This window comes from Salvelinus sp. IW2-2015, linkage group LG4q.1:29 (assembly GCF_002910315.2).
Source record: "Salvelinus sp. IW2-2015 linkage group LG4q.1:29, ASM291031v2, whole genome shotgun sequence".
Lineage (NCBI taxonomy): Eukaryota > Metazoa > Chordata > Actinopteri > Salmoniformes > Salmonidae > Salvelinus > Salvelinus sp. IW2-2015.
The window spans coordinates 73424374-73452279 of NC_036842.1; the positions used below are offsets into that span (position 1 = coordinate 73424374).

Consider the following 27906-nt stretch of genomic DNA (forward strand, 5'->3'; position numbering starts at 1 on the left):
ACCCTCGACAACCACTGTGATTATTATTATTTGACCCTGCTGGTCATCTTTGAACATTTGAACATCTTGGCCATGTTCTGTTATAATCTCCACCCGGCACAGCCAGAAGAGGACTGGCCACCCCTCATAGCCTAGTTCCTCTCTAGGTTTCTTCCTAGGTTCTGGCCTTTCTAGGGAGTTGTTCCTTGCCACCGTGCTTCTACACCTGCATTGCTTGCTGTTTGGGGTTTTAGGCTGGGTTTCTGTACAGCACTTTGTGACATCAGCTGATGTAAGAAGGGCTTTATAAATACATTTGAATGATTGATTGATTGAGCTGCACTGGACTCACTAAACAAACATTGAGCTGAACTGGGCACTAAACAAACATTATTTTTTTTTTCCTACAGAGCCCAGACGAGCACACAGAGCCCCTACTGGAAACAGGGGAATTCAGCATCTGAACCCACAGACCTGTGTGTGTGTGTATTACAAACCCTTTTAGATTCAATTTTATAAGGATGTCTAAGAATATTCACAATGATGTACCATACTAGCACTGTATTTTATTACCATTTCATTAAATAGAACATCGATAATCACTGCCCCATCTCTCATGATAAGAACCTTTTGGTGATGAGGCGTTACAACACGATTTACTGATTTCACAGACAAACCACTTAGAAGTTAAATCATGGTGAAAATAGTTATTTTACCAACTTGTGGCAGATATTTAACACAAGGGACACCTGAAGTCAATCTTAAATGAATCATTCTTTATTAACAGCATGCTGGAGAGATTACAACAAACTTAATGCGCAGGGTACAATACTGTCATAATCTCTCACGGGTCAGTCCCTTCATTTCTCCTTTATACGCTGCTGCACAAACATGACCAAGGAGAAACATATTATCCATTCAGGAAGAGTCTCAAGGTGGAGGAGAGAGGTCTTTGTCCTGTCTAAGCCCTTTCCTGGGCGTTGAGCTAATAGCTCAAGATCTAGCCAAATCTAGCTCCTCTTCTTCTGTCGCCCCCCCACCCTGTGACTAAACCACAATCACATTTCAACTTGATAACAGAAAACAACAACTCATTGGCAGACAGTTTACAGAACATGTAAACCTTGAGAAAGAACACAGAGAGCATATACAATTTTCCACTACAAACTCAGAACATAGACGATCACCAAATTGACAGATGTTTCATGAGTTTCATTCCTTTAAGAATGATAAAGAATAATACAAAAAAAACTTTAACACACTTTTTTTGTAATAACTTTCATGTTTCGCTGCATCTGATGTTTCAATTTTGGTCTACACATCACATGTTTTCAGTGCAGTGGTTCAGGAACAAGATTATTTTAGCTAAATGCGGACTCTTACTTCCAAGCGTGTGAACAATCTGAAAGGATTTTGCAGAAGAATAATAATGAGTTATACATACAGTCCCAGTCAAAAGTTTGGACACCTACTCATTCAAGGTGTTTTCTTTATTTTTCTGTTTTCTACATTGTAGAATAATAGTGAAGACATCAAAACAATGAAATAACACATATGGAATCTTGTAGTAACTAAAAAAGTATATTTTATATATTTGAGATTCTTCAAAGTAGCCACCCTTTGCCTTAATGACAGCTTTGCACACTCTTGGCATTCTCTCAACCAGCTTCATGAGGTAGTCAACTTGAATGCATTTCAATTAACAGATCATTTGTGGAATTTCTTTCCTTCTAAATGCGTTTGAGCCAATCAGTTGTGTTGTGACAAGGTAGGGGTGTACAGAAAATAGCCCTATTTGGTAAAAGACCAAGTCCATATTATGGCAAGAACTGCTCAAATAAGCAAAGAGAAATGACAGTACATCGTTACTTTAAGACATGAAGGTCAGTCAATTTGGAAAATTTCAAGAACTTTTCAAGTTTCTTCAAGAGCAATCGCAAAAACCATCAAGAGCTATGATGAAACTGGCTCTCATGAGGACCGCCACAGGAAAGGAAGACCCAGAGTTACCTCTGCTGCAAGGATAAGTTCATTAGAGTTACCAGCCCCAGAAATTGCAGCCAAAATAAATGTTTCACATAGATCAAGAAACGGACATCTCAACATCAACTGCTCAGAGGAGACTGCGTGAATCAGGCCTTCATGGTCGAATTACTGCAAAGAAACAACTACTAAAGGACACCACTTGCTTGTGGCCAAGAAACACAAGCAATGGACATTAGACCGGTGGAAATCTGTCCTTTGGTCTGATGAGTCAAAATTGTAGATTTTTGGTTCCAACCACCGTGTCTTTGTGAGACGCAGAGCAGGTGAACAGAGGGTCTCCACATGTGTGGTTCCCGCCGTGAAGCATGGAGGAGGTGTGATGTGTGGGGGTGCTTTTTTCTTCAGATGACACTGTCTGTGATTTATTTAGAATTCAAGGCACACTTAACCAGCATGGCTACCACAGCATTCTGCAGAAATGCGCCATCCCATCTGGTTTGCGCTTAGTGGGACTATCATTTGTTTTTCAACAGGACAATGACCCAACACACCTCCAGGCTGTGTAAGGGCTATTTGACCAAGGAGAATGATGGAGTGCTGCATCAGATGACCTGGCCTCCACAATAAACCGACATCAACCCAATTGAGATGGTTTGGGATGAGTTGGACCGCAGAGTTAAAGAAAAGCAGCCAACAAGTGCTCAAAATATGTGGGAACTCCTTCAAGACTGTTGGAAAAGCATTCCAGGTGAAGATGGTTGACAGAATGCAAAGAGTGTGCAAAGCTGTCATCAAGGCAAAGGGTGGCTACTTTGAAGAATCTAAAATATATTTTGACTTGTTTAACACTTCTTTGGTTACTACATGATTTCATGTGTTATTTCATAGTTTTGATGTCTTCACTATTATTCTACAATGTAGAATGTAAAATAAAGAATAAAATGAGTAGGAGAACAAACTGCAATATTTGCTTTCAGTCACCCTGCATTATCAATGATTCACAATTATTAGTATCGACAGATCCAAATATACCTTGAACAAAATGTGTGGTCTTGACACTATACCACAATTATTGAATTGCTTTTCAAACACTCACCCCAGTTTCTCTAGTTGACAGTGTGGATCTTTCTGTAGTGCTTTGAGGAAGGCTTTTCCACGCCCATATGTGTTATGGTCCAGATCCAGCTCTCTCAGGTGGAAGGGGTTAGATCTTAGAGCTGAGGCCAGAGAAACACAGCCATCCTTGTTGAACTTACAGTTTGCCAGCCTGTAGGAAGAATCAAATTATTTAATTTCAGATCAATCATTCATGTATAAAACCTTTCAGTGTAAAGCCCACATTGTTTTATTTAACCTTTATTTATACAGGTTTTTCTCATTGAGATAAAATCTCTTTTCAAGAGAGACCTGGTCCAACAGCAGCAGGGGGAACAAAGTTCCAGACAAAACAACTTACATACACTAACAACATTGAACAAAACTATAGACACACATACAGTACAACAATTACATATTATGTAAAAAAAAATGTTGTCCAAAATACAATTACACTCTTCTGTGATATTTACATCGATCAAGTGTTTAAACTACACCAATGTGACTAGATCATCACATTTTAAAATGTTCAGGAGAGAATTCCAGGACCACAGAGCTGAATAACAAACTATTTCTACCATGACCTGTTCAAAGTCTTGGTACTGTTAAAAGCAAACGAGAATGGGACCGTAACTGATATTTATTTACTGACCTGATTAAAAAAGAACAGAGATAAAGTGGTATTTTACCCAGTATGGCCTTATAAATCAGTGTATACCCGTGTTTAAGCCTACGCAAGGTCAATGACGACCAGACAACAGCGCTGTAGAGATCACAATGATGTGTTAGACGTTTTTGATTGGTAATGAACCTGAGGGGAGCATGATATACTGAGTCAAGTGCTCTCAGGGAAGTTGTTGAGGCCTACATACATACATACATACATACATACATACATACATACATACATACATACATACATACATACATACATACATACATACATACATACATACATACATACATACATATTGTGTGTGTGTATATATATACATACATACACACACACACTACCGTTCAAAAGTTTGGGGTCACTTAGAAATGTCCTTGTTTTTGAAAGAAAGGCCATTTGTGTGTCAATTAAAATAACATCAAATTGATCAGAAATACAGTGTAGACATTGTTAATGTTGTAAATGACTATTGTAGCTGGAAACGGCTGATTTGTAATGAAATATCTACATAGGCGTAAAGAGGCCCATTATCAGCAACCATCACTCCTGTGTTCCAATGGCATCTTGTGTTAGCTAATCCAAGTTTATAATTTTAAAAGGCTAATTGACCATAATAAAACCCTTTTGCAATTATGTTAGCACATCTGAAAACTGTTGTGGTGATTAAATAAGTAATATAACTGGCCTACTTTAGACTAGTTGAGTATCTAGAGCATCAGCATTTGTGGATTCGATTACAGGCTCAAAATGGCCAGAAAGTACTTTCTTCTGAAAATAGTCAGTTTCTTCTTGTTCTGAGAAATTAAGGCTATTTCTTGTGAGAAATTGCCAAGAAACTGAAGATCTCGTACAACGCTGTGTACTACTCCCTTCACAGAACAGCACAAATTGGCTCTAACCGAATAGAAAGAGGAGTGGGAGGCCTCGGTGCACAACTGAGCAAGAGGACAAGTACATTAGTGTCTAGTTTGAGAAACAGATGCCTCACAAGTCCTCAACTGGCAGCTTCATTAAATAGTACTCGCAAAACACCAGCCTCAACGTCAACAGTGAAGAGGTGACTCCAGGATGCTGGCCTTCTAGGCAGAGTTCCTCTGTCCAGTGTGTGATCTTAATCTTTTCATTTAATTGCCAGCAATTTTGAACATTAGTGTATATATATATATAAATAGTCACTAAAATCTAAAACCGCCAGTAATGTACATCGTACCAGCTCCTTCCTGGCCTCCAGAGAAAAACAAGCCTTATGCCGGTAATAAAAACCTATTCTCAGTTTGAGCTTCCTTATCAAGTTCTCCACATGAACAGTGAAGCTCAGCTTGTCATCAACCCACACTCCCAAATATTAGACTTGCTCTATAGTAGGTCCATCCATTGTAGCAATGACATGGTTAGTAACATGCCTAGCATTTGAAAATACCATGCATTTTGTTTTACCCAAATTCATAACCAGCTTTAGATCATACAGATTCTGTTGTATGGTGTTAAATGCTCTTTTTGCATTTTCAAAAGCTAAATATAAACTACTACCACTTGAATAAACAGTATCATCTGCATAAAAATTAACATCTGCTGTTTTAATATGATCCCCAATGATGTTGATATGTAACCTTTATTTAATTAGGCAAGTCAGTTAAGAACAAATTCTTATTTACAATGATGTCTTAACGGGGAACAGTAGGTTAACTGCCTTGTTCAGGGGCAGAACAACAGATTTTTACCTTGTCAGCTCAGGGATTCGATCCAGCAACTTTTCGGTTACTGGCCCAACGCTCTAAACACTGCCGCCCCAAAAATGAACAACAGTGGGCCCAAAATAGAACCTTGTGGAACACCTGAGCACAACTCTATGGACTCAGATTTACAACCACCCGCCATTACACATTGTGTACGATTTGATTGGTTTATAAATTACCTATCTAGAGCATGACCAGTAATTCCACATTTTAACCTTTGCACCAACACAGCATGGTCCACGGTGTCAAATGACTTCGACAAATCAATAAAGACAGACACACTATGTAACTTCTTGTCAAGAGCACAGTGGATGTCATTTAAAAGCTTCAATGTTGCTGAAACAGTACTGTGACCAGACCTAAAACCTGATTGCATTCCATTTAAGATGTTGTTTTCTTGGCGGTAGGCCTTCAGCTGACTACTAACTAGGGACTCCAATACCTTTGACAGTACAGACAATTTTATATGGGTCGATAGTTGTCAAGTAGCGAAGAATCACCTTTCAGGAGAGGCAGTACAAAAGCAGATTTCCATAACATCAAGAGTGAGGTTAAAAATACATGTTATGGGGAGAGAAGTTATGTCAGCAACTAGGTGTAGGAGGCGGGGGTCTAGATCATCAGGGCCAGGGGATTTCCTTCTATCAATTTCTTTCAGGGCTTTACACACTTCTGAAACAGAGCTGAATGAGAAAGAGAACCTGATGAAGGAGTGCATAGGGTTGTGAGGTAAATTCACAGGGGGCTCATTTATACCGTTAACTTTTTCAAATAAACTGCCTGCATCTAGAAAATGCTGATTTAAGGCTTTCAGAATAGAGGTTCTCTCAGTTACAATCTGTGTGTCTACCAACAATTGTTTGGGCAGCTGTGTATCTTTAAATTATCCAAAGTAGATATAAGGTAGTGGTCTGCTTTCAGTTTTAGCCACACCCATATTTCGAAGACATTTAAAAGCCATCCAATCATCTGCCGAACCAGACCCTCTTGCTTTAGCCCACATAGCATTTCGTTCCCTTATGATTTTAGTAAGTTCATCAGTATACCAAGGGTTCTCTCTGCCCTTAATCCTGCATTTTTTTAAAGGGGCATGTCTATTGCATACATCCTGGAATGCGTTGTGGAAGTAAGAAAACATCAGCGATTAATTCAATTATATTCCATTCAATATATACATCATGTAAAAAACCTTGAATATCAATCATCTACATTGACTAGGGCTAAGCCATGTGAACGTACTCCAGCTTCTCCAGTTTGCACTGTGGTTTCTCCAGTCCAGCAGAGAGCAGCTGTACTCCTGGATCAAGTAGGTTATTGTTACTCAGGTTGAGGTTTCTCAGACTACAGAAGTTTGAGCTGAGAGCAGTGGCCAGAGCCGCACAGCAATTATAGGTGAGTTTGCAGTTATCCAGGCTGGGGAGACAAACAAAAAACCTTTGAACTTAGGATGCAAAGAACGACAAGAATGCCTTCTTATAATACATCTAGAACCATGCCTGTTAAGCTTAACTAAATCAAACCCACAATAATAGTTGTGATTGTAATGGCATAAAAGCTTGTCATAATCACCTCAAAATATCTAGTTTACAACAGGGAACTTCCAGCATAGCAAAGAGCAGATTCATTCCAAAATCTCCTGGGGAATTTAAACTCAGGTCCAGCTCTCTCAGGTGAGAGGGATTTGACCTTAGAGCGGTGGCAAGAGAAGCACAGCCTTCCTCCGCCATACCACAGTCACTAAGCCTGCAGAGGATGAAAGTAATTCACTCAACCATTTCTAAAGGATGAACAGAAATTCTATAAAAATAACCTTAAAAAATAAGACAATAATTGGTGACTTTAAAATCGGTCAAAGTAGTTACATTCCATTTCAATACCTCAGGATCATCAGTTTACAATGTGGATTGCCCAATCCTGTAGACAGCCTCTTTACTCCCAAATTCTCCAGATTATTGCGACTCAGGTTCAGCTCTCTCAGACTTGAGGAGGTTGAGCTGAGAGCTGCTGCCAGTGTCTCACAGCATTCCCAACTCAGTCCACAACAAATCAGGCTGGTAAAAATGTCAACAGATCATGAGAAACACAATTTCCTTTTAACCACAGTAATTATAAAACTCACCTCAGTTTCTCCAGTTTACAGCATGGATCCTCCAATCCAGCAGAGAGCAGCTTCACTCCTGAGTCTCCTACGTTATTTCCGGTCAGGTCCAGCTCTCTTAGGTGAGAGGGGTTTGATTTCAGGGCTGAAGCCAGAGAAACAAAGCATTCCCCTGAACAGTTTTCAAGCCTGCAGAGAGAAAGACAATAAAATATTATAACTAAAACATATAGTTAAGAGCCACAGACGTTCAGTTTGACTCTTTCCAAATGTAATAATCAATTATATGAATGAAGTATTGTTGTAAGTTGTATAACTGTACCTCAGTGTTTTGAGTTCACAGTGTGGGTCCTCCAGTAAAGCAGAAAGTATCTTCACTCCTGAGTCTCCAAGGACATTTTTACTCAGGTCCAGCTCTCTCAGGTGTGAGGGGTTTGACCTCAGATTGGAAGCCAGAAAAGCCCAGCCTTTCTCTGTCATACCACAATCACAGAGCCTGCAGTGGATGAAAGTAATTCACTCAACCATTTCTGAGGATGAACTGAAATTTAATTAAAAGGTTGTGAAAAAAATAAAAAATAAGACGAGCTGAAGCTACAGATGTAGAATCTTAATTTGAGCCAGTTTGCTACAGCAGGAGCATAATCCTGCAGCAACGGGAAATGTGGATTATTATGTGGATTATAATTAGTGGGCATTTTTGTAGGGGGTTATACATTTCTCGTTAGTGAAAAACTTTTACAACTCAAATATACTACAAATTTGCATTTCCTGCAAAATTCTTAGCAACAAAAGAGTCATTAAGATCCTACATCTGTAGGGAACAGCAATCGTCCTCCATGACACTACAGAATGACAGCCTGATCAAATGAAGGGAAGAGGCCTTCACTCCATATTGATACCAGCTGGAACAGTAACTTTTGCTCAAATTCAAAAATCCCTTCTCTGTTTAGTTACACATTGTTACAAAAAAACGGACCTTAATTTCAATAGCTCACAACCTGGATGCTCCAGTGCAGCAGACAGCAGTATTGCTCCTGCATCTCCTGCTTTATTGTTGCTCAGGTCCAGTTGTTTCAGGTGTGATGGGTTGGACTTCAGAGCACAGGCTAGGGAAGAAAAGCCTTCCTCTGTGACTCCACAGGTTACAAGCCTGCAGATAAGAGAGGGATATGTTTTCTGTTTCAGCTGAACCTGTACAGTTTATTGAGTGTCAACCATCAGTATCTCAACTATCTGAAACCCAGAGGGCGTCTCCATCAACACTTTCCTCAGTGTCTCCAGTTTACAAAGCAGATTCTCCAGTGCAGCGGAAAGATAGGCCACTCCTGAATCCTGTAGGTTATGATTGTAGCTCAAGTCCAGTTCCCTCAGGTGTGAGGGGTTTGAGCCCAAAGCTGAACCCAGAAAAGAAAAGTCCTGCTCTGTGATTTGACAGTCTAACAGCCTGCAGATAAGTAGAAAATAGTTTCAATCTTTCAGTTTTACACAACACATCTTCCACAATGAAGTTCATATTGCAGCTTAAAAAAATTATGTCAATCATCACCTCAGGGTTTCTAGTTTACAATTTATGCTTCTCAGTCCAGCAGAGAGCAGCTCCAGCCCCATATTGTGCAGGTCATTCTTACTCAGATCCAACTCTCTCAGACTTGAGGAGTTTGAGCGCAGAGCTGAGGCCAGGGCTTCACAACATGTTCCAGTTAAGCTGCAATTAACCAGACTAAAAAAGAATGTGATTGCTGTATATTTAGTCAAATACCAGAGTTAACAACATAACCATGTTGAGTGGAGAGATACTCACCTTAGTGTCTCCAGTTTACAGTGTAGAACCTCTAGTGCAGCAGAGAGCTGCTTCACTCCTGAATCTCCTGGGTTATTGTAGCTCAGATCCAGCTCTTTCAGGTGTGCAGGGTTTGACATCAGAGCTGAAGCCAGAGAAGCACAGCCTTCCTCTTGTACTTTACAGCCTGACAGCCTGCAGAGAAGTAAGAAAGGGTTTCACTCTTTCAGGATACAAAACCACAACTGAGAAGTTTCACAATAAATAATAGATTGGAGATAGATGTGTTATCTTTATCACAATAATATCATGTAATAGTTATAATACTCACTTCAGTGTTTCCAATTTACAGATTGTATTCCCTAGTCCAAGACAGAGCAGCTCCACCCCTGTATCAGTAAGGCCATTGTGACTCAGATCCAGATTTCTCATACTTGAAGTACTTGAGCTGAAAGCTAAGGCCAGGTTCTCACAATTTCTCCAAGTGATATTGCAAGAATTCAACCTTGGTGAAATAAGAAACATCTGCTCAAAGTGATTTAGTCCAATGTTTCTTAAAAACTTTGGTCTGTAGACCAGCACAAATTTGTATGTTTTGAATCTGACACACACACACACACACACACACACACACACACACACACACACACACACACACACACACACACACCACACACACACACACACACACACACACACACACACACACACACACACACACACACGAGAGAGAGCTTACAGAATTGTTTTAGAGGCTTTGATCACTGGCATGAGCCTCAGAACACCTTCATCTGATCTGACAAATTTCTTCAGATCAAACACATCCAGCTCCTCGCCTGAGGACAGCATAACAAAGGCCATAGCGGACCAATGAGAATATGAGAGTTCGATCTTCGAATCACCTCCTGACTTCAAGTAGATTTGGATTTCCTCCACCAGAGAATGGTCGTTCAACTCATTCAGACAGTGAAACAGGTTAATGCACCTCTCTGGAGAGGGATTTTTCCTGATCCTGTCCTTAATGAAGTCGACTGTGCCCTTGTTGCTCTGTGAGCTCCCTCCTGTCTGTGTCAGTAGGCCTCGAAAGAATGTCTGGTTGGACTCCAGTGAAAGGCCGAGAAGGAAGCGGAGGAACAGGTCCAGGTGTCCACTCTCACTCTTTAAGGCCTTATCCACTGCACTCTTGTAGATGTTGTCTGGAAGATATTCTTCATACAAGACGATTCCAGTCGAGTTGGATGGTTGTTGTGGTGTTATAACATCTTCATTGTTGTTTTCAAATGAGAGAAACACATACAAAGCAGCAATGAACTCCTGAAGGCTCAGATGAACAAAGCTGTAGACCACCTCCTGGTACGCACACTCTTCTCTTAAGATCTGTGTGAACACCCCTGAGCACAAAGAAGCTTCTCTGACATCAATGCCAAACTTTTTCAGATCTTTCTCATAGAAGATCAGGTTGCTTTTTTCAAGCTCTTCAAAAGCCAGTTTTCCAAGTTTCATGATAGTCTCTTTATCCCAGTGGAGGTCTGTGTCAGAGTCTTCGTGATACTTCTGCGTTGTCTGTCTTATCTGAAAGATCAGAAACTGTAAGAACATTTGTGTCAGATTCTTGGGCAAGTCTCCAGTTACTGCTTTACTCAACAGTCTCTCTAGAACAGTGGCTGAAATCCAACAGAACACTGGTATGTGGCACATGATGTGGAGGCTCCTTGATGACTGTACATGTGTGAAGATTTTTTCTGCCAGTTTATCATTACTGACTGTCTTCTTGAAGTATTTCTCCTTCTGTTCATCCCTAAACCCTCGCACCTCCGTCACTTGGTCAACACACTCAGGTGGGATCCGATTGGATGCTGCTGGTCGGGAAGTTATCCAGAGAAGCGCAGAAGGAAGCAGTTTCCTCTTAATGAGGTTTGTCAGCAGTGCATCCACTGTGGTTGACTTTGTGACATCACGGCAGATCACATTTGTCTTGAAACTCAGAGGAAGTTGACACTCATCCAACCCATCAAAGATAAACAACACTTTGATGTTTTTCAAGTTGGAAAGTCCAGATTCTTTGATTTCAACAAAGAATTCATGAAGTAGCTCAATCAAACTAAGTGTCTTTTCCTTCATCAAATTCAGCTCCCGAAAAGGAATTGGAAATATGAACTGTATATCCTGATTGGCTTCTTCATTAACCCAGTCCAGAATGAATTTCTGCACTGAGACCGTCTTTCCAATGCCAGCGACTCCCTTTGTGAGCACAGTTCTGATAGTCATGTCCTGTCCAGTTAACGGCTTAAAGATGTCGTTGCATTTGATTGCCATCTCTTGTGTCGCTGGTCTCCTTAATACCGCCTCAATTTGCATCACCTCATGTTCTTTGTTGACCTCTCCACTTCCACCCTCTGTGATGTAGAGCTCTGTGTAGATCTTGTTTAGGAGTGTAGGACGTCCTTGTATAGCTATTCCAGGAAAAATTCTTTCAAATGTTTTCTTCAGGTAAGATTTCAGTTCTGTTTGGCACCCTTCAATATTCTTATCTGAAAAATATTGGTGAATAATGCTAAATATTCTTCTGTTTTTTTAACACAGGACAGGATTTTATCTCGTAGGAAGTCAGTCAAGTGTTGATGATTGCACAGCCAATATTTCCCATAATTTACCTTTGTCTTTAGAATTCAGAGTTGTGCTGGCATGGACTGCAGAGGGTTGACCTGGGATGATAGAGCAACAGAACATTAATAGCAACCAATGCCTTTTTATCAGTGCATTTGTGTGTTGGTGTGGATGTAGAGAGACTCAGCATACTATAGTTTACCATTCCCTGTAGCGTTTTTATTTAACATTATATGTGCAGCGTTCCAAGATGGCAGCATGTCAAGTCGTTTGTCTGTGACTAGTACATTTTAACCTACTAATAATCTATCTATTTATGGTTGCGTAACTTCGTTGTTGTGTAGTGCAAACAATTGTATTTTTGCTGGTGTAAAGATCACAGGTCCTCCTCAACTCGGCACTTCATTACTTGAAGTTTACCAAAGTAACCCTATCTCTGGCTGGCCTGAGTTCCTCCTTCGTCCGCGGAGTGTCTTGTCCAAGCTGCTCCTTTTTGCTCTTCGCCTGGCTGTCAGTGGCAACTCAACCCATTCTCTCTATCGCCCTCAACACCCAATCTACTCACACGCGCAAACACTCACATTGACTCACATACACTCCCTCTCTCCCCTTACCTTCGTTGGCCTCTTATTTTTTTGTCAGAGAAAATGACAATTTACGTGGTATTGCTTTGTGCACTGACTTTACTGAACTCTGGAGAAAACGAACATTGTCGCAGGGTGAGTACATCTGACAATGTGCTCTCCCGTCCATTAGACATTTTGTCTGCAGGAACTCGCTCTTTTTTACTCGGTCCACTCGTCCAAGTGCCGATGCATTTGTGGCATGATGTGAACAGTACGAATGTGTGTCACTACCAAAGTCTAATGGTTTTAAATTACTGTTTTGTATTGTCTGGAAACTCACTTGTAGAATTCGCTTGCAGTAGGTCTCTTAAAAAAGAGAAGCCGTGCAAGGTTATTAAACAGAGGTGCCTAGTTATTCTTCTGTTGTTGATATCAGGTAACGTGCAACCTAACCCTGGCCCTGATATGCAATGTCTCCAAACCCCCTCTGATTTTAAATCAAGATCTGGTTTTGGTATTTTTCATTTAAATGTACGCAGCCTGTTGTCAAAAATTTATGGGGTTAGGATTTGGGCTAAATCAACTGATGCTGATGTAATTGTGTTTTCTTGAAACCTGGCTCAGCCAAGTCTATTTTTGATAAGGATATTTGTATAAGTGGTTACATGTTTATCGCACTGATCGGGTTAAGAAAGGTGGGGGTGTGGCTATATATGTAAAATCTAAATTCCATGTAAGTGTGGCAAAGTCTGAAACTATTTGTAAACAGTTGGAATTTCTTGCTTTGAATATTGAGGTTCAAAGGTCTCTCTATAACTGTGATTGGCTGTTATAGACCCCTCTGCTCTCGGTGATGCATTTTCTTCTTTGACGCACCTTTATGTCTAAACTTCTTTACAGTGAAATTATCTTGATTGGTGATCTCATGGTGTTGGTTAAAGCCGGTGTCTGATGATTTAAAAATGTTTTGTAATTCTATGAATCTTACCCAGTTGATTAACACACCCACTCGCCCAAATCTTAAAATGCCCAGATAAATCTACCCTGATTGATTTGATATTGACAAATGTTCCACATAAATATTCTGCGGTTGTTTTTTTTGTAATGATTTAAGTGACCATTGTGCTGTTGGTTGCTGTTAGAAATACTAAGGTTCCAAAGACAAATCCACGTTTTTTCGTAAGAGAAATTTGAAGTGTTTTAATGAGCAGGCTTTTTTCATGATTTGTTTTATTTTGACTGGAGCAAGATTGAGCTCATCCCTGATGTGAACTGCCTGGATATTCTTTCATTATGTTTTTTCCAAATGTAAACAAACATGCCCATTCCGCAGGTTCAGGGTTAAAGCGCGGATAATCCATGGTTTTCTTCTGAGCTGTCTGTATTATTCACGACCGTAATCTAGCCTGGGCTAAGACAAGGAAATCTTGTTCTGATGCTGATTGGCTTATTTTTAGGCAGTTAAGAACAAGTGTTCTTTTCTTCTCAGGAAGGCCAAGTCTGAATATTTTTATGTCTGTTACCACTGATAACTGAATGAACCCTAGAAAGTTTTTGGATGCTATTAGTCTATGTCTGGTAATAGTAATGTTAATGAATTACCGTCATGTTTTGAAGGACTCTCTTGCTGTATATGACAAAACTGAAATGCTGAATTGTTAATGAGCACCTTTGTATCATCTGGTAGGCTGTTTGATTCAGTGTCCTCTGTCTCTGTACAACCCTGTGTGGATGAACAGTGTCCTCTGTCTCTGTACAACCCTGTGTGGATGAACCAGTGAGAGCCTGGTCAAACTTTTGCTTTTTTGCCATTCTCAGTGCAGGTGGTACATAACAGCCCTGAAATCCTTAGATCAAGAAAGCCTGCAGGTCCTGATTTTTGGGATCTGCTTTTTAAATCTGGCAGCTGATTTCATAGCTGAACCACTTACATATCTGTTCAATCTAACCCTGGAATGTAATGAAATTCCAAATATCTGGAAATCAGCATTTGTCCTACCACTTTTAAAAGGGGGAGATCCAACTATTTTAAATAATTATAGGCCAATCTCAAAGCTGTCACCCCTGGTGAAAATACTTGAAACCCTTGTAAGTGAACAGCTAAAAGAGTTTTTATTTACTAACTCTATTTTATCTATGTACCAATCGGGCTTCAGGAAGAAGCATAGCACAATTACAGCAGCCATGGTTTTAAATGATATCACTGAAGCCCTTGACAAAAAACAGCACTGRGTCTCACTTTTTATTGATCTCTCTAAGGCTTTTGATACAGTTGATCATGCTATACTAAGGCAGAGATTGTTGAGTGTAGGTCTTTCGGAGCATGCAGTTGCATGGTTTACTAACTATCTGTCTGATAGAACTCAGTGCACTCAATTTGATGGGCTTATGTCTGTTAAATTGTCTGTCCTGAATGGTGTGCCCCAAGGCTCTGTACTTGGTCCTCTCTTATTCACTATTTATATAAATGATTTAGACAAAAATGTCCAAAATGCACAACTTCATTTTTATGCTGATGATACTGTTATTTACTGTTGTGCCTCATCTCTTACAAAAGCTTTCCAGAACTTGCAAACTGCTTTTTATACTGTTCAACATACCTTGTGTCAATTGAAGCTTATCCTTAATACTGACAAAACTAAACTAATGGTGTTTTCTAATGCAAGAAATAGACCTCTGAACCTTTCACCTATTACTACCTGTCAGGGTAAGGAGATTGAGGTTGTAACCTCATATAAATATCTTGGAATTCTAATTGATGACGGCCTCTCTTTTAAATTGCATATTCAACAACTTACAAAAAAATTGAAGCTGAAATTGGGTTTTTATTTTAGGAATAAGGCCTGTTTTTCTTTTGAAGCCAGAAGGAGGCTAGTACCAGCTACATTTATGCCTTTACTAGACTATGGGGATATTTTATATATGAATGCTTCCGCTCAGTGTTTGAGATCAATTGACACCCTTTACCATGGCACTTTGAGATTTATTTTAAACTGCAAAACCCTTACGCACCACTGCACTTTGTATACCAGGGTTGGCTGGCCTTCTTTAGTCACTCGTAGGCTCAGTCACTGGTATACTTTTATTTACAAAGCCATTTTGGGTTTACTACCTTTTTATTTGGGCATTTTTATTGTTCAGAAATGTGGTGGGTACTCTCTTCGTTCGCTAGACTTTATCCTGCTAACTGTTCCAAATATCCGAACTGAATTTGGTAAAAGGGCTTTTATGTACTCTGCGCCATCGTCTCGGAACAGCTTACAAAATAATTTTAAACTGGAAGAACTTGTCCCGATTGGTGTTTTTAAATCACTGATGAAGGATTTTGAGGCTGATTCCCTGACCTGTCAATGTTTTTAATTTTCTGTTTTTGATATTGTTATACTCTTGTGAATTCAATGGTTTTTACTAGATTACTTGTAGTTTTTCATGTTGTCTGTCTGTAATTTTTGTAATGACTTGGTGCTGCCTATCTTGGCCAGGACGCTCTTGAAAAATAGATTTTAAATCTCAATGAGCCCTTCCTGGTTAAATAAAGGTTAAATAATTTTGTATTTTATTTTTATTGATGCATAATCAACTGATCCTTGCATATGGTAACCATTTATCCTAAACAGCAGCAATGACATTGCATCAGGGCTGAGCTGTGATTGTGGTACTGGCTTTGGTTTAACTTATGGGACAGTGAAAAATAGCAAATGTGTAGAAAGCCAAGACATCCCAACTTTATACGTTGTTTCTGCAGCACAAAGGCTGCGTTTACACAGGTAGCCCACTTCTGATATTTATTCCACTAGTCAGTCTTTTGACCAATCACATAAGATATTTTTCAGAGCTAATCTGATTGGTCAAAAGACCAATAAGTGAAAACAAGTTTAGAATTGGGCTGTCTGTGTAAATGCAGCCAAATAGGGAGAGAGATGATCTTACCTAGATCTTGGACTAGATGAGGTTGTTGTTCCAGTAGAACCCTGTAAAAGGCTGATTTCACCTTTACCCCTCCTTTCAGGGCCTCATACAGCAGTCGCATCTGTTGCTGGCTGGTGCTGGCAGCACGGATATTCGAGTACATCTCCTCATGTATCATGCCCCTCTGTAGTAGGTTATCTGCTATGGGCATTACTATAGTAACCCTCTTTATGAGGTCAGCCATGTGCCGATCCACAAACTGGGCATCTGGGTGTGATGTTAGAAAGGCAAAGTTGACAAGCCAATCTTACAGACGTGCTCTCTGTGAATCTGCTCCTAAGTGGGCAGGACTAGGAGGAAAGCTTTGAAGATTTGAATGTCACATTTAACAAATATGACTTTACAAACATCTGTCAATGTCTCTGTGATAGTACTGTGGCATCATTCTTGCCAGGTTATTGCAATGTTAATCTTTAAGAACAATCAGCGCTTTGATTTTGTACAAAACATGATAGCATATAACTGTATTTACCATACATGTACCAAAGATTCTAATGCAAGGTAGTTCATATGGGCTTTTTACTATGGGAATCACTGTCACATTGTGGGCAAAACAAGTAAAAAAGGTGGGCAGAGCCATGCATGAGCTAGCAATATCCTATTGGCGCATTTTAGCATGTATTTGCATATTAATCCTACTGAATGCCAACTTTCTGAAGTGCTGGTGTGTAATAACTTGACATTGCCCATGCACTCTTTCTAAACAACAATTATTTGAAAGTTTGGCAATGAGACAAGTCTACAAAACTCAGTGTACTCTGTTGGTAACACATTCTAGTTTTGGGAACAGAATACTGAGTATGAGAAAATAAGCAGAACGTCGCCCTAGTTTCATCTTGCGGCATCTTCTCCCTCTGCCTTGCCACTGGACACTCTCTTTATATAGTAAAGAGAGTAAGCCCCCTAGTGGAAGTGACAGGTTTTTCTGGTTTTGACCAATCTGTGATTCCCCTATACCAAAGATGATCTATATTAGAGTGAGACTAACAAAATCAATTGAGGCCCCCCGTCAGGTAATCCGACCATGATTACTACATTTTGATAACTGTTACGTTCTAATTATTATAGTAAGAACTCGACGGACACTGTGAAAGCTTAAACCAAGTTTATTCTTCCCAGAGGGTCGAACAGCTGTATCGACAGGGACATAGTTCCACCCGTGGTAGTATTCATACCCCACTTTCGGTGGAGTCTCCTTCTTATCGCTAAACATTGCATCATTATTGCTAGGCAGGGAGCTAAGTGATATGGGCAATAAAAGGTTCCTCCATTTATCAGTACTGCCTCATGTGACCGTTTTCCCTGCACTCAGCCCCTCCCAAACTTCATTATGGCACCCCTCATGTCTCTATTATAAGTCATTATTAATAATATAACTAATGATTAATAATAGTTCAAGCTCAGAAATCCAAACCCATCATAGCTAACCCCTAGACTAATTTACCAATCAAAAATGTTTAGTGACTATCACTCTAACAAAGGAAAATCTGCTGATGCACAACCAAATTTCGAAATTACTACAACTATTCTAACTTGCAACAGTAAGTTGGGACCCCCACTGAGTTCCTACAAAAATAAATAAAATAAATATGCCTTCAAAAGGGTGGCCCGTGGGCCGCCAGTTGCCCATCCCTGCCCTAAACATTACGAAATCTTTATTAGATCAAATAAGCCTCACGTAATTCGACTCTCTCGTAGACCTCCATGCAAAAAAGGGCTTATCTCACATAGACAGACTTTAAACTTGGTAAATCCTCTCACTTCACCTCTTCCTATATCATTCTTGGAAAAATGTGATATGCCCATACCATACTATGACCAATGTTATTCTATCCTTTGCCATATGAAAATAGTTCAGTGCCATTTGTGAACTGAAAGTTGATCACAAAGATAAAATGTCACGTACCATCATCTGAACTCATGGCTGCAGACTCAGCCATGCTAGTAGTTAAACCTGGGGACAGTTTGAGAGAGAATGACAGAGAAAAAGAGAGACTTTTACATTGTGTAAACATAGGAAACTGGCCAAAAGCATTCATTGTTAAATTAGGCTATTTCCTTACATTAACTGGAAGTGAGATTTGAAAGCTTTATCATGTTGGTCTATGGATATCTCCTGAAAAGTTAAACTGTTAAGCCATGAACAGTAAATTGCCTGTTAGTGTATCCACCCATGATGATGGCTGCAGATGTGTAGATTTTCTGCTTCTCCACTCCTTTTATCCTCTTGACCTCACTGTCATACCCTGACTATACCGTTTGCGTCGCGTGCGCGAGCGTTGCAAAATAAATTTAGAAATCTATGTTATTCAATTATTGCACCCACACTGCTCACGCGCGTCAACGAGCATCTGCGTTGCCAAGGGCTAAAATAGAAGTCGGTTCTATTTGTGACGCAGATCGCGCTGCAAGTCCTGCCTCTCCCAATTCCTCATTGGTTTATAGAAGCAGGTACCATCTCCTCATTGGTTATACCCACGTGGGTGATTGAAAGACTAACTGTGCTGCAGGTCATCGTGGTAATACTATGAAAGTTTAGATGCCAATCACCATATACAGTGGGGCAAAAAAGTATTTAGTCAGCCACCAATTGTGCAAGTTCTCCCACTTAAAAAGATGAGAGAGGCCTGTACTTTTCATCATAGGTACACTTCAACTATGACAGACAAAATGAGAAAAGAAATCCGAAAATCACATTGTAGGATTTTTAATGAATTTATTTGGCAAATTATGGTGGAAAATAAGTATTTGGTCAATAACAAAAGTTTATCTCAATACTTTGTTATATCCCTTTTGTTGGCAATGACAGAGGTCAAACGTTTTCTGTAAGTCTTTCCCAGGTTTTCACACACTGTTGCTGGTATTTTGGCCCCATTCCTCCATGCAGATCTCCTCTAGAGCAGTGATGTTTTGGGGCTGTTGTTGGGCAACACGGACTATCAACTCCTCCAAAGATTTTTCTATGGGTTGAGATCTGGAGACTGGCTAGGCCACTCCAGGACCTTGGAAATGCTTCTTAGTGAAGCCACTCCTTCGTTGCCCAGGCGGTGTGTTTGGATCATTGTCAGGCTGAAAGACCCAACCACGTTTCATCTTCAATGCCCTTGCTGATGGCAGGAGGTTTTCATCAAAATCTCACGTACATGGCCCACATTCATTCTGTCCTTTACACGGATCAGTCGTCCTGGTCCCTTTGCAGAAAAACAGCCCCAAAGCATGATGTTTCCACCCCCATTCTCACAGTAGGTATGGTGTTCTTTGGATGCAACTCAGCATTCTTTGTCCTCCAAACACGTTGAGTTGAGTTTTTAACCAAAAAGTTCTATTTTGGTTTCATCTGACCATATGACATTCTCCCAATCTCCTTCTGGATCATCCAAATGCTCTCTAGCAAACTTCAGACGGGCCTGGACATGTAGTGGCTTAAGCAGGGGGACACGTCTGGCACTGCAGGATTTGAGTCCCTGGCGGCGTAGTGTGTTACTAATGGTAGGCCTTGTTACTTTGGTCCCAGCTCTCTGCAGGTCATTCACTAGGTCCCCCCGTGTGGTTCTGGAATTTTTTGCTCACCGTGATCACTCACTTGTGATCATTTTGACCCCACGGGGTGAGATCTTGCGTGGAGCCCCAGATTGAGGGAGATTATCAGTGTCTTGTATGTCTTCCATTTCCTAATAATTGCTCCCACAGTTGATTTCTTCAAACCAAGCTGCTTACCTATTGCAGATTCAGTTTCCCAGCCTGGTGCAGGTCTACAATTTTGTTTCTGATGTCCTTTGAACGCTCTTTGGTCTTGGCCATAGTGGAGTTTGGAGTGTGACTGTTTGAGGTTTGTGACAGGTGTCTTTTATACTGATAACAAGTTCAAACAGGTGCCATTAATACAGGTAACGAGTGGAGGACAGAGGAGCCTCTTAAAGAAGAAGTTACAAGGTTGTGAGAGCCAGAAATCTTGCTTGTTTGTAGGTGACCAAATACTTATTTTCCACCATAATTTGCAAATAGATTCATTAAAAATCCTACAATGTGATTTTCTGGATTTTGTTTTCTCATTTTGTCTGTCATAGTTGAAGTGTACCTATGATGAAAATTACAGGCCTCTCTCATCTTTTTAAGTGGGAGAACTTGCACAATTGGTGGCTGACTAAATACTTTTTTGCCCCACTAAATTCAAAGAAGAAAAAGCCTGGAAGGTGGAGAGATGACTAGAAATTATTCGGTTGACCGTTTTTTGTGTGGATTAATTGTCGGAGTAGAGGACCTTGGGCATTTCAGGTAAAATAACAACTCAATATTCATATCCCAGGACAAATTAGCTAGCAACAGCAAGATAGCTAAATAGGACAAATTAGCTTGCAAGTGCAAGCTAGCTAGATAAATTGCCGTAAATGTTTCATCCTTTTCGACCTGTCCCCAAATGAATGTAATTGGTTCAGAGTTTGTTTTGATATTTTAACCTGCGTGTCGTGATCGCGTTTGGTGTGGGGGGTCAAAATAAATGTATGCACGATGGCGCACGCGCGCAGCCGGTATTGGGTTCAGTGTCTGCGCCCACACGCCCACACACACACACACACACACACACAGGTTTCTGGTGAAAAATTCAAGAATGTGAGGTTTTGATAGAAGCCTCGTATATACCTTGTGCACATGCGCCCTTTTGAAACTAAATTAAGTAAAAACTACATTTAAGAACGGGACACATATAAATAGCGCACAGATCTACCGCTTCTTAGACTTGCACTTAATGAGAATCATAGATCTATAACTTGGTCGAGTCGCCCAGAAAGTTACATATTGCAACACGTATTGATGCCATAAGTCAATGACGTTGCCTGTCGATGATTTTATCGGGCGGAATAATTATTTAAATGGTTTCACTGTCTAGATCCGTCTACCCTTGTAAAACAATGCGTTTCTGACTACATCCGGAGGTGGTCCAGATGCGTCTTTTAATCGTCTACATCGGTCTAAAAATATCAGGACAAAATACTCATATTAGAACCATTAGAACCAGGTATAATGGGGCTAGAGAGAGCAAGCTGGTGACATACCATAGGCCCACTCCAGGCTACAACCGTGAATGATTCTGCATTTTGATTGACTTGCAGTTTGTTCTCAAATTTCATTGGGTCCATAAAGTGCTTCCAATCCAGAAGTTACAAAAACTGTCACAAAAGTGTACAACTTCAGTCTATAATTGTTTTTATTTTATTTTATGCCATAAAGGACAATTTTCATAAATATTCAACTTCATAATCTCCAGGTATGAATATACATTGCCTTCGGAAAGTATTCAGACCCCTTGACCTTTTCCACATTTTGTTACATTACAGGCTTATTGTAAAATTTATTAAATAAAATAATCTGCAAACTACACACAATACCCCATAATAACAAACCGAAAACAGGCTTTTAGAAACCTTTGCAAATGTATAAAAAAAATACAAAAACATAAGTACCTTTACAGAAGTATTCAGACCCTTTGCAATGAGACTCGAAATTCAGCTCAGGTGCATCCTGCTTCCATTGATCATCCTTGAGATGTTCCTACAACTTGATTGGTGTCCACCTGTGGTAAATTCAATTGATTGGACATGATTTGGAAAGGCACAAACCTGTCTATATAAGGTCCCACAGTTGACAGTGCATGTCAGAGCAAAAACCAAGCCATGAGGTCGAAGGAATTGTCCGAGACAGGATTGTCGTGGAGCTCCGAGACAGGATTGTGTCGAGGCACAGATCTGGGGAAGGGTACCAAAACATGTATGCAGCATTGAAGGTCCCCGAGAACACAGTGGCCTCCATCGTCCTTAAATGGATGAAGTTTTGAACCACCAATACTCTTCATAGAGCTGGCTGCCCGGCCAAACTGAGCAATCGGGGAAGAACGGCGTTGGTCAGGGAGGTGACCAAGAACCAGATGGTCACTCTGACAGAGCTCTAGAGTTACTCTGTGGAGATGGGAGAACCTTCCAGAAGGACAACAATCTCTGCAGCACTCCACCAATCTAGCCCAGACGTTAGTTGCTTTGCAGTTTCCTGTTTCATTTACAAAATAAGTCTAGAGCTCGTTTTAGAATGGCATTTAATAACGACGTTGTACCAGTAGATGGCGTAGTAGCCTTGGTTTCATGCATGTTAACATTAGAAGCTTACTCCCTAAGTTTGTTTTACTCACTGCTTTAGCACACTCTGCCAACCCGGATGTCTTAGCCGTGTCTGAATCCTGGCTTAGGAAAACCACCAAAAACCCTGAAATCTCCATCCCTAACTATAACATTTTCCGCCAAGATAGAACTGCCAAAGGGGGCGGTGTTGCAATCTACTGCAAAGATAGCCTGCAGAGTTCTGTCTTACTATCCAGGACTGTACCCAAACAATTCGAGCTTCTACTTCTAAAAATTCACCTTTCCAGAAACAAGTCTCTCACCGTTGCCGCTTGCTATAGACCACCCTCTGCCGCCAGCTGTGCCCTCGACACCATATGTGAATTGATTGCCCCCCATCTATCTTCTGAGCTCGTTCTACTAGGTGACCTAAACTGGGACATGCTTAACACCCTGGCCATCCTACAATCTAAGCTTGATGCCCTTAGTCTCACACAAATGACCAGATACAACCACAAATCCGTAAACACGGGCACCCTCATAGATATCATCCTAACTAACTTGCCCTCCAAATACACCTCTGCTGTTTTCAATCAAGATCTCAGCGATCACTGCCTCATTGCCTGTATCCGTAATGGGTCTGCGATCAGACGGCCACCCCTCATCACTGTCAAACGCTCCCTAAAACACTTCTGCGAGCAGGCCTTTCTAATCGACCTGGCCGGGGCGTCCGGGAAAAACATTGACCTCATCCCGTCAGTAGAGGATGCCTGGTTATTCTTTAAAAAGTGCCTTCCTCACCATCTTAAATAAGCATGCTCCATTCAAAAAAGATTGAACTAGGAATAGATATAGTGCTTTGTTCACTCCAGACCCGTTTGCCCTTGACCAGCACAAAAACATCCTGTGGCGTACTGCATTAGCATCGAATAGCCCCCGTGATATGCAACTTTTCAGGGAAGTTAGAAACAAATATACACAGGCAGTTAGCTTTCCTAAGGTTAGCTTTTTCAAACAGAAATTTGCATCCTGTAGTACAAACTCAAAAATGTTCTGGGACACTGTAAAGTCCATGGAGAATAAGAGCACCTCCTCCCAGCTGCCCACTGCTCTGAGGCTAGGAAACAATTGTTACCACTGATAAATCCACTATAGTTGAGAATTTCAGTAAACATTTCTCTACGGCTGGCCATGCTTTCCACCTGGCTACCCCTACCCCGGTCAACTGCCCGGCACCCTCCACAGCAACGCGCCCAAGCCCCCACCATTTCTCCTTCACCCAAATCGTCACCAAACCCACTGGCTACAGGTTATCGACAAGTCTCTGCTAGGTAGAGCCCCAACTTATCTCAGCTCACTGGTCACCATAGCAGCACCCACTAGTAGCACGTGCTCCAGCAGGTATATCTCACTGGTCACCCCCAAAGCCAATTCCTCCTTTGGTCGCCTTTCCTTCCAGTTCTCTGCTGCCAATGACTGGAACAAACTGCAAAAATCACTGAAGATGGAGACTCATATCTCCCTCACTAGCTTTAAGCACCAGCTGTCAGAGCAGCTCACAGATCACTGCACCTGTACATAGCCCATCTGTTAACAGCCCATGTATCTACCTCATCCCCATACTGTATTTATTTATTTATCTTGCTCCTTTGCACCCCAGTATCTCTACTTGCACATTCATCTTCTGCACATCTACCATTCCAGTGTTTAATTGCTATATTGTAATTACTTCGCCACCATGGCCTATATATTGCCTTAACTCCCTTATCTTACCTCATTTGCACTCACTTTTTTCTACTGTATTATTGACTGTATGTTTTGTTTATTCCATGTGTAACGATGTGTTGTTGTTCGTGTCGCACTGCTTTGCCTTATCTTGGCCAGGTCGCAGTTGCAAATGAGAACTTGTTCTCAACTGGCCTACCTGGTTAAATAAAGGTGAAATAAAAATAATGTTAAAAAGTATATGCTTGGGCCTTCAACAAATTACTTGTGTGAGAATTATACTATAAGGACACAAAATAACCTTTTCTAGAATAACTGCCTGAGCTGCAAAAAAATAAAGTAAATATGATTTAGGCTAGGCCTAAATAACACACAACAGTGTTCATAAACTGAACTTCAATTAAAGTACTCGGTCTGCTACCAAGAATTTGTAAGATTCTTGTTGAAATGAAACAGACAGAGGCCAGTCTACAACCGTCAGAATGTTTATTTACGAGAACTCTACCAATCATATCATGTACATTGGTTTATATATCTCCCATTTCGTCATAAATGTCCCTCCTCCTCTCAGACAATGACAATATAGTTTACAAGTCTTCTCCTACGCATACATTGCTTATCACATCCTGCAACATGTTACACAATCTACTGCAAGCCCAACAGTTTCTCCCCTCTCTGGGTGGTGAGACCTCCTTCCCTGTTATCAGTTTCACAGTGGTCACAAGTTGTCTGCCACAGTTCCTTGCCTGCTAACAGTTCCTCTTTTCTTATGGACAAACATTCTTCATCATTATACAGAGACAGGGTAGAATTATGTTAGATATAGTCCTATCATTACTTTAAAATGTATACATCATTTAGTCATTATACATAAAATTCATAACACATGTATGCCCATGCTGTAGAGATACACCTAGTGGACTGAAACTTCACTGTTGTAGGCATAATACAGCTAGTGCTATCTAGACTTACGCTGGCAAACAAATCCATTACATTAGCTACCTAAATGTGAAGTAAACTCAACTGAGGAGTAATAGAGAATGGAGACTTTTAACTTGAAAACGTGCAGGATACCTCTTTCCGGTTTCCCTGACTTTTTTTATACTGTGTTAGGCTTGTTCACATAGCACTCCTCACAGGCCGTTTGGTGTACGTTTTTTTTTGTTGGTGAGATGTAGCTGCCAAATCTCTGAAAGGTATCATTGTACGTCAGAATTGCAACAAGATTTGTTCAAGCCTAAAATGTTAGTCCGTAATTGTAACATGGTGTTTGTATGTTCAGAGATTAAATTAGACTTTTCTTACGATCCTAATGATACGTACATTCAACCTTTTGGTAGCTATCTGGCCCCATAGAAACTCCCCAAATACAGGTGTGCCAAGCTTGTAGCGTCATACCCAAGAAGACTGTAATCGCTGCCAAAGGTGCTTCAACAAAGTAAAGAGTAAAGGGTCTGAATACTTATGTAAATGTGATATCAGTTTGTTATTTTTAATACATTTGCAAAAATGTCTAAAATTCTGTTTTTGCTTTGTCAATATGGGGTATAGTGTGTAGATTGTTGAGAACATTTAAAAAAAATCTATTTTAAAATAAGACTGTAAAGTTAACTAAATGTGGAAAAAGTCAAGGGGTCTGAATACTTTCCAAATGCACTGTACATTTAGAGTGTGTCTCCAGATAGTGACAGGCAGCAGGTGTTTGTGTTTTTGTTACACTTTCTGTAACTTTATAGTTAGTAACGTCCCAAGTGAGTCTGTTTTGTCCAGTTAGATGTGTAATATATGCTAAATGTTTTTATGAGATCATTTGTAAAAGGGAGATACTTTTTTCACTCGTTTGGTGGATTATTCTGAATCTCAATATATTACAGATTAAACGTGAGCAGCAGGCTAACCGCATTCCCTTCCCTTCTATAAAACTGTCGAAAGTGCAATCCTTGAGGAATAAAACAGACCAGTTGCAGGCAAAGGTCAATCATCCTCACGAGTACAGAGCCTGTTTTATGGCTTTTACTGAGACTTGGCTGACTGACTCAGACATGAGCTGTGTTCAAATACTCATACTAACCGTACTTAAATGGAGTATGTAGTATGCTTATTGGTCATCGTATGGATATAGTTAGTATCCACTCTGTTCGTAACAGATTATCGTTTTGGGAACAGAAAACTGTATTGAGATCAAATGTTTCATCGATGAGAAAATTTGCAGAATGTAGGCCAAAATCCATCTTCTCCCACTGAGCCGATAAAAAGTAATTACTTTAACTAATTAAGACATGTTAAAATGTTGAGCAACGTAATAATGTAATGACTTTTCAAAAAAGTTACGTTACACGTTATGTTGGCTGACAATTTGGTAGCTACGCTATCCTCACGAACTGCACAGCATTACAGTATGTCATTTTACATTTTGCTAACGGACACCGCTCCTTGCATTTCACCTTGCCCTGATTTCACCGGCTACCCAACTACAGGGACTATTTTACACTGAGACTTTTTAAGAACATTTTATTTCAGCCAGTGGTGTAAAGTACTTAAAATTACTACTTTGGGAGAAGGAAGATGGTGGACTGAACGTAGTTATGTAGAGCACCTCAAGATAACAACGTAATATCGGTAAATTAGACTAAATATTAGCACTACACAGTCTGGTGGGTGATAACCTTCAATCTGGATAACAACACAAAACAAATTTTAAAACTAGATAAATGTATCGAAAAATATTACGAAAACAAGCAACACCCAAACATGACGGAGAGTACGACAGGGGAACCTATTTCAAAACGGAAACGTGACTCTTCAGACGATTTAATATTTTCACCACTGGGAATAGTAAAGGTCGAAACCGATCTGTTAAAATCAATAAATGACAAACGGGGTATACTTGAACTAGTCAGTAAAGATATAAAAGAGTTTAAGGCAAGCCTCGAGATGAGTGATGAAAAAGCTGCGACATTGGAGAAATACACAAACACGCTAAAAGGGACAGTCAATAAGATTGAAACCGATGTTAATGAACTTAAAAAGGAGAACACCGTTCTGAGAGAAGCCTGACTTGACATACAGACTAGATCCATGAGAGCGAATCTGGTACTTACAGTATCCAAGAGAAAGAAGAAGTTCCTGAATCTGTAGTTAGTGAGTTCCTCCTTACAGCGCTTCAGATCCAACGCGAAGTAATCGACAAAATACAACTCGAACGTGTACACCGCTTCGAGCAGAGGTATGAACGCCCAATCGTTGCCAAATTTGCTTTCTTTAAAGATACAATAATGGTTAAAAGCCTGGGTAAAAGACTTGCTGGCACGAATATTGTCATGTATGATCAGTTCCCGAAGGAAATTGCAGAACGACGTAACGTTCTGTATCCAATTTTCAAGGAAAATAGATTAAAAGGGAAACGAGTAGCTCTCGTCGTCGATAAACTATATATTGATAACCAGACCGAGGTAAAGACAGTTTCAAGTTGGATATTCGGGCTTTAAAACCACTTGAGCCACAGACTCCAAATAAGTGTCATGATGTTGGAAAAATTGCGCACAACATTGCACAGGTCTTATTTTCACGATTTGGACA

General features: G+C 40.3%; 1 protein-coding gene across 1 annotated transcript; it reads right to left on the reverse strand.

Moving 5' to 3' along the window:
- Positions 1 to 734: 734 nt before the first annotated feature.
- LOC111962517 (NLR family CARD domain-containing protein 3-like) lies at positions 735 to 27887 on the reverse strand. Its single transcript, XM_070443103.1, has 15 exons — positions 27429 to 27887; positions 18399 to 18446; positions 16454 to 16699; positions 12005 to 12055; positions 10090 to 11881; positions 9682 to 9855; positions 9372 to 9545; positions 8547 to 8720; positions 7890 to 8063; positions 7589 to 7756; positions 7347 to 7520; positions 7039 to 7212; positions 6709 to 6882; positions 3062 to 3232; positions 735 to 1381 (listed from the first exon to the last, which is right to left on the reverse strand). Exons 2-15 carry the CDS (start codon positions 18430 to 18432, stop codon positions 1345 to 1347), a joined length of 3717 nt encoding a protein of 1238 aa, XP_070299204.1. The 5' UTR covers positions 18433 to 18446; positions 27429 to 27887; the 3' UTR covers positions 735 to 1344.
- Positions 27888 to 27906: the final 19 nt, after the last annotated feature.

What these genes read in the sequence shown, in the direction of transcription:
- LOC111962517 (XM_070443103.1), bottom strand. Translation starts at nt 18,432, where the DNA reads ATGGCTGAGTCTGCAGCCATGAGTTCAGATGATG. An exon ending in TGTAAACTGGAGACACTAAG is followed by an intron (nt 8,721 to 9,371) that starts GTGAGTATCTCT and finishes TCTTATCTGCAG; the next exon opens with GCTTGTAACCTGTGGAGTCA. An exon ending in TGTGAGCTATTGAAATTAAG is followed by an intron (nt 8,064 to 8,546) that starts GTCCGTTTTTTT and finishes CATCCACTGCAG; the next exon opens with GCTCTGTGATTGTGGTATGA.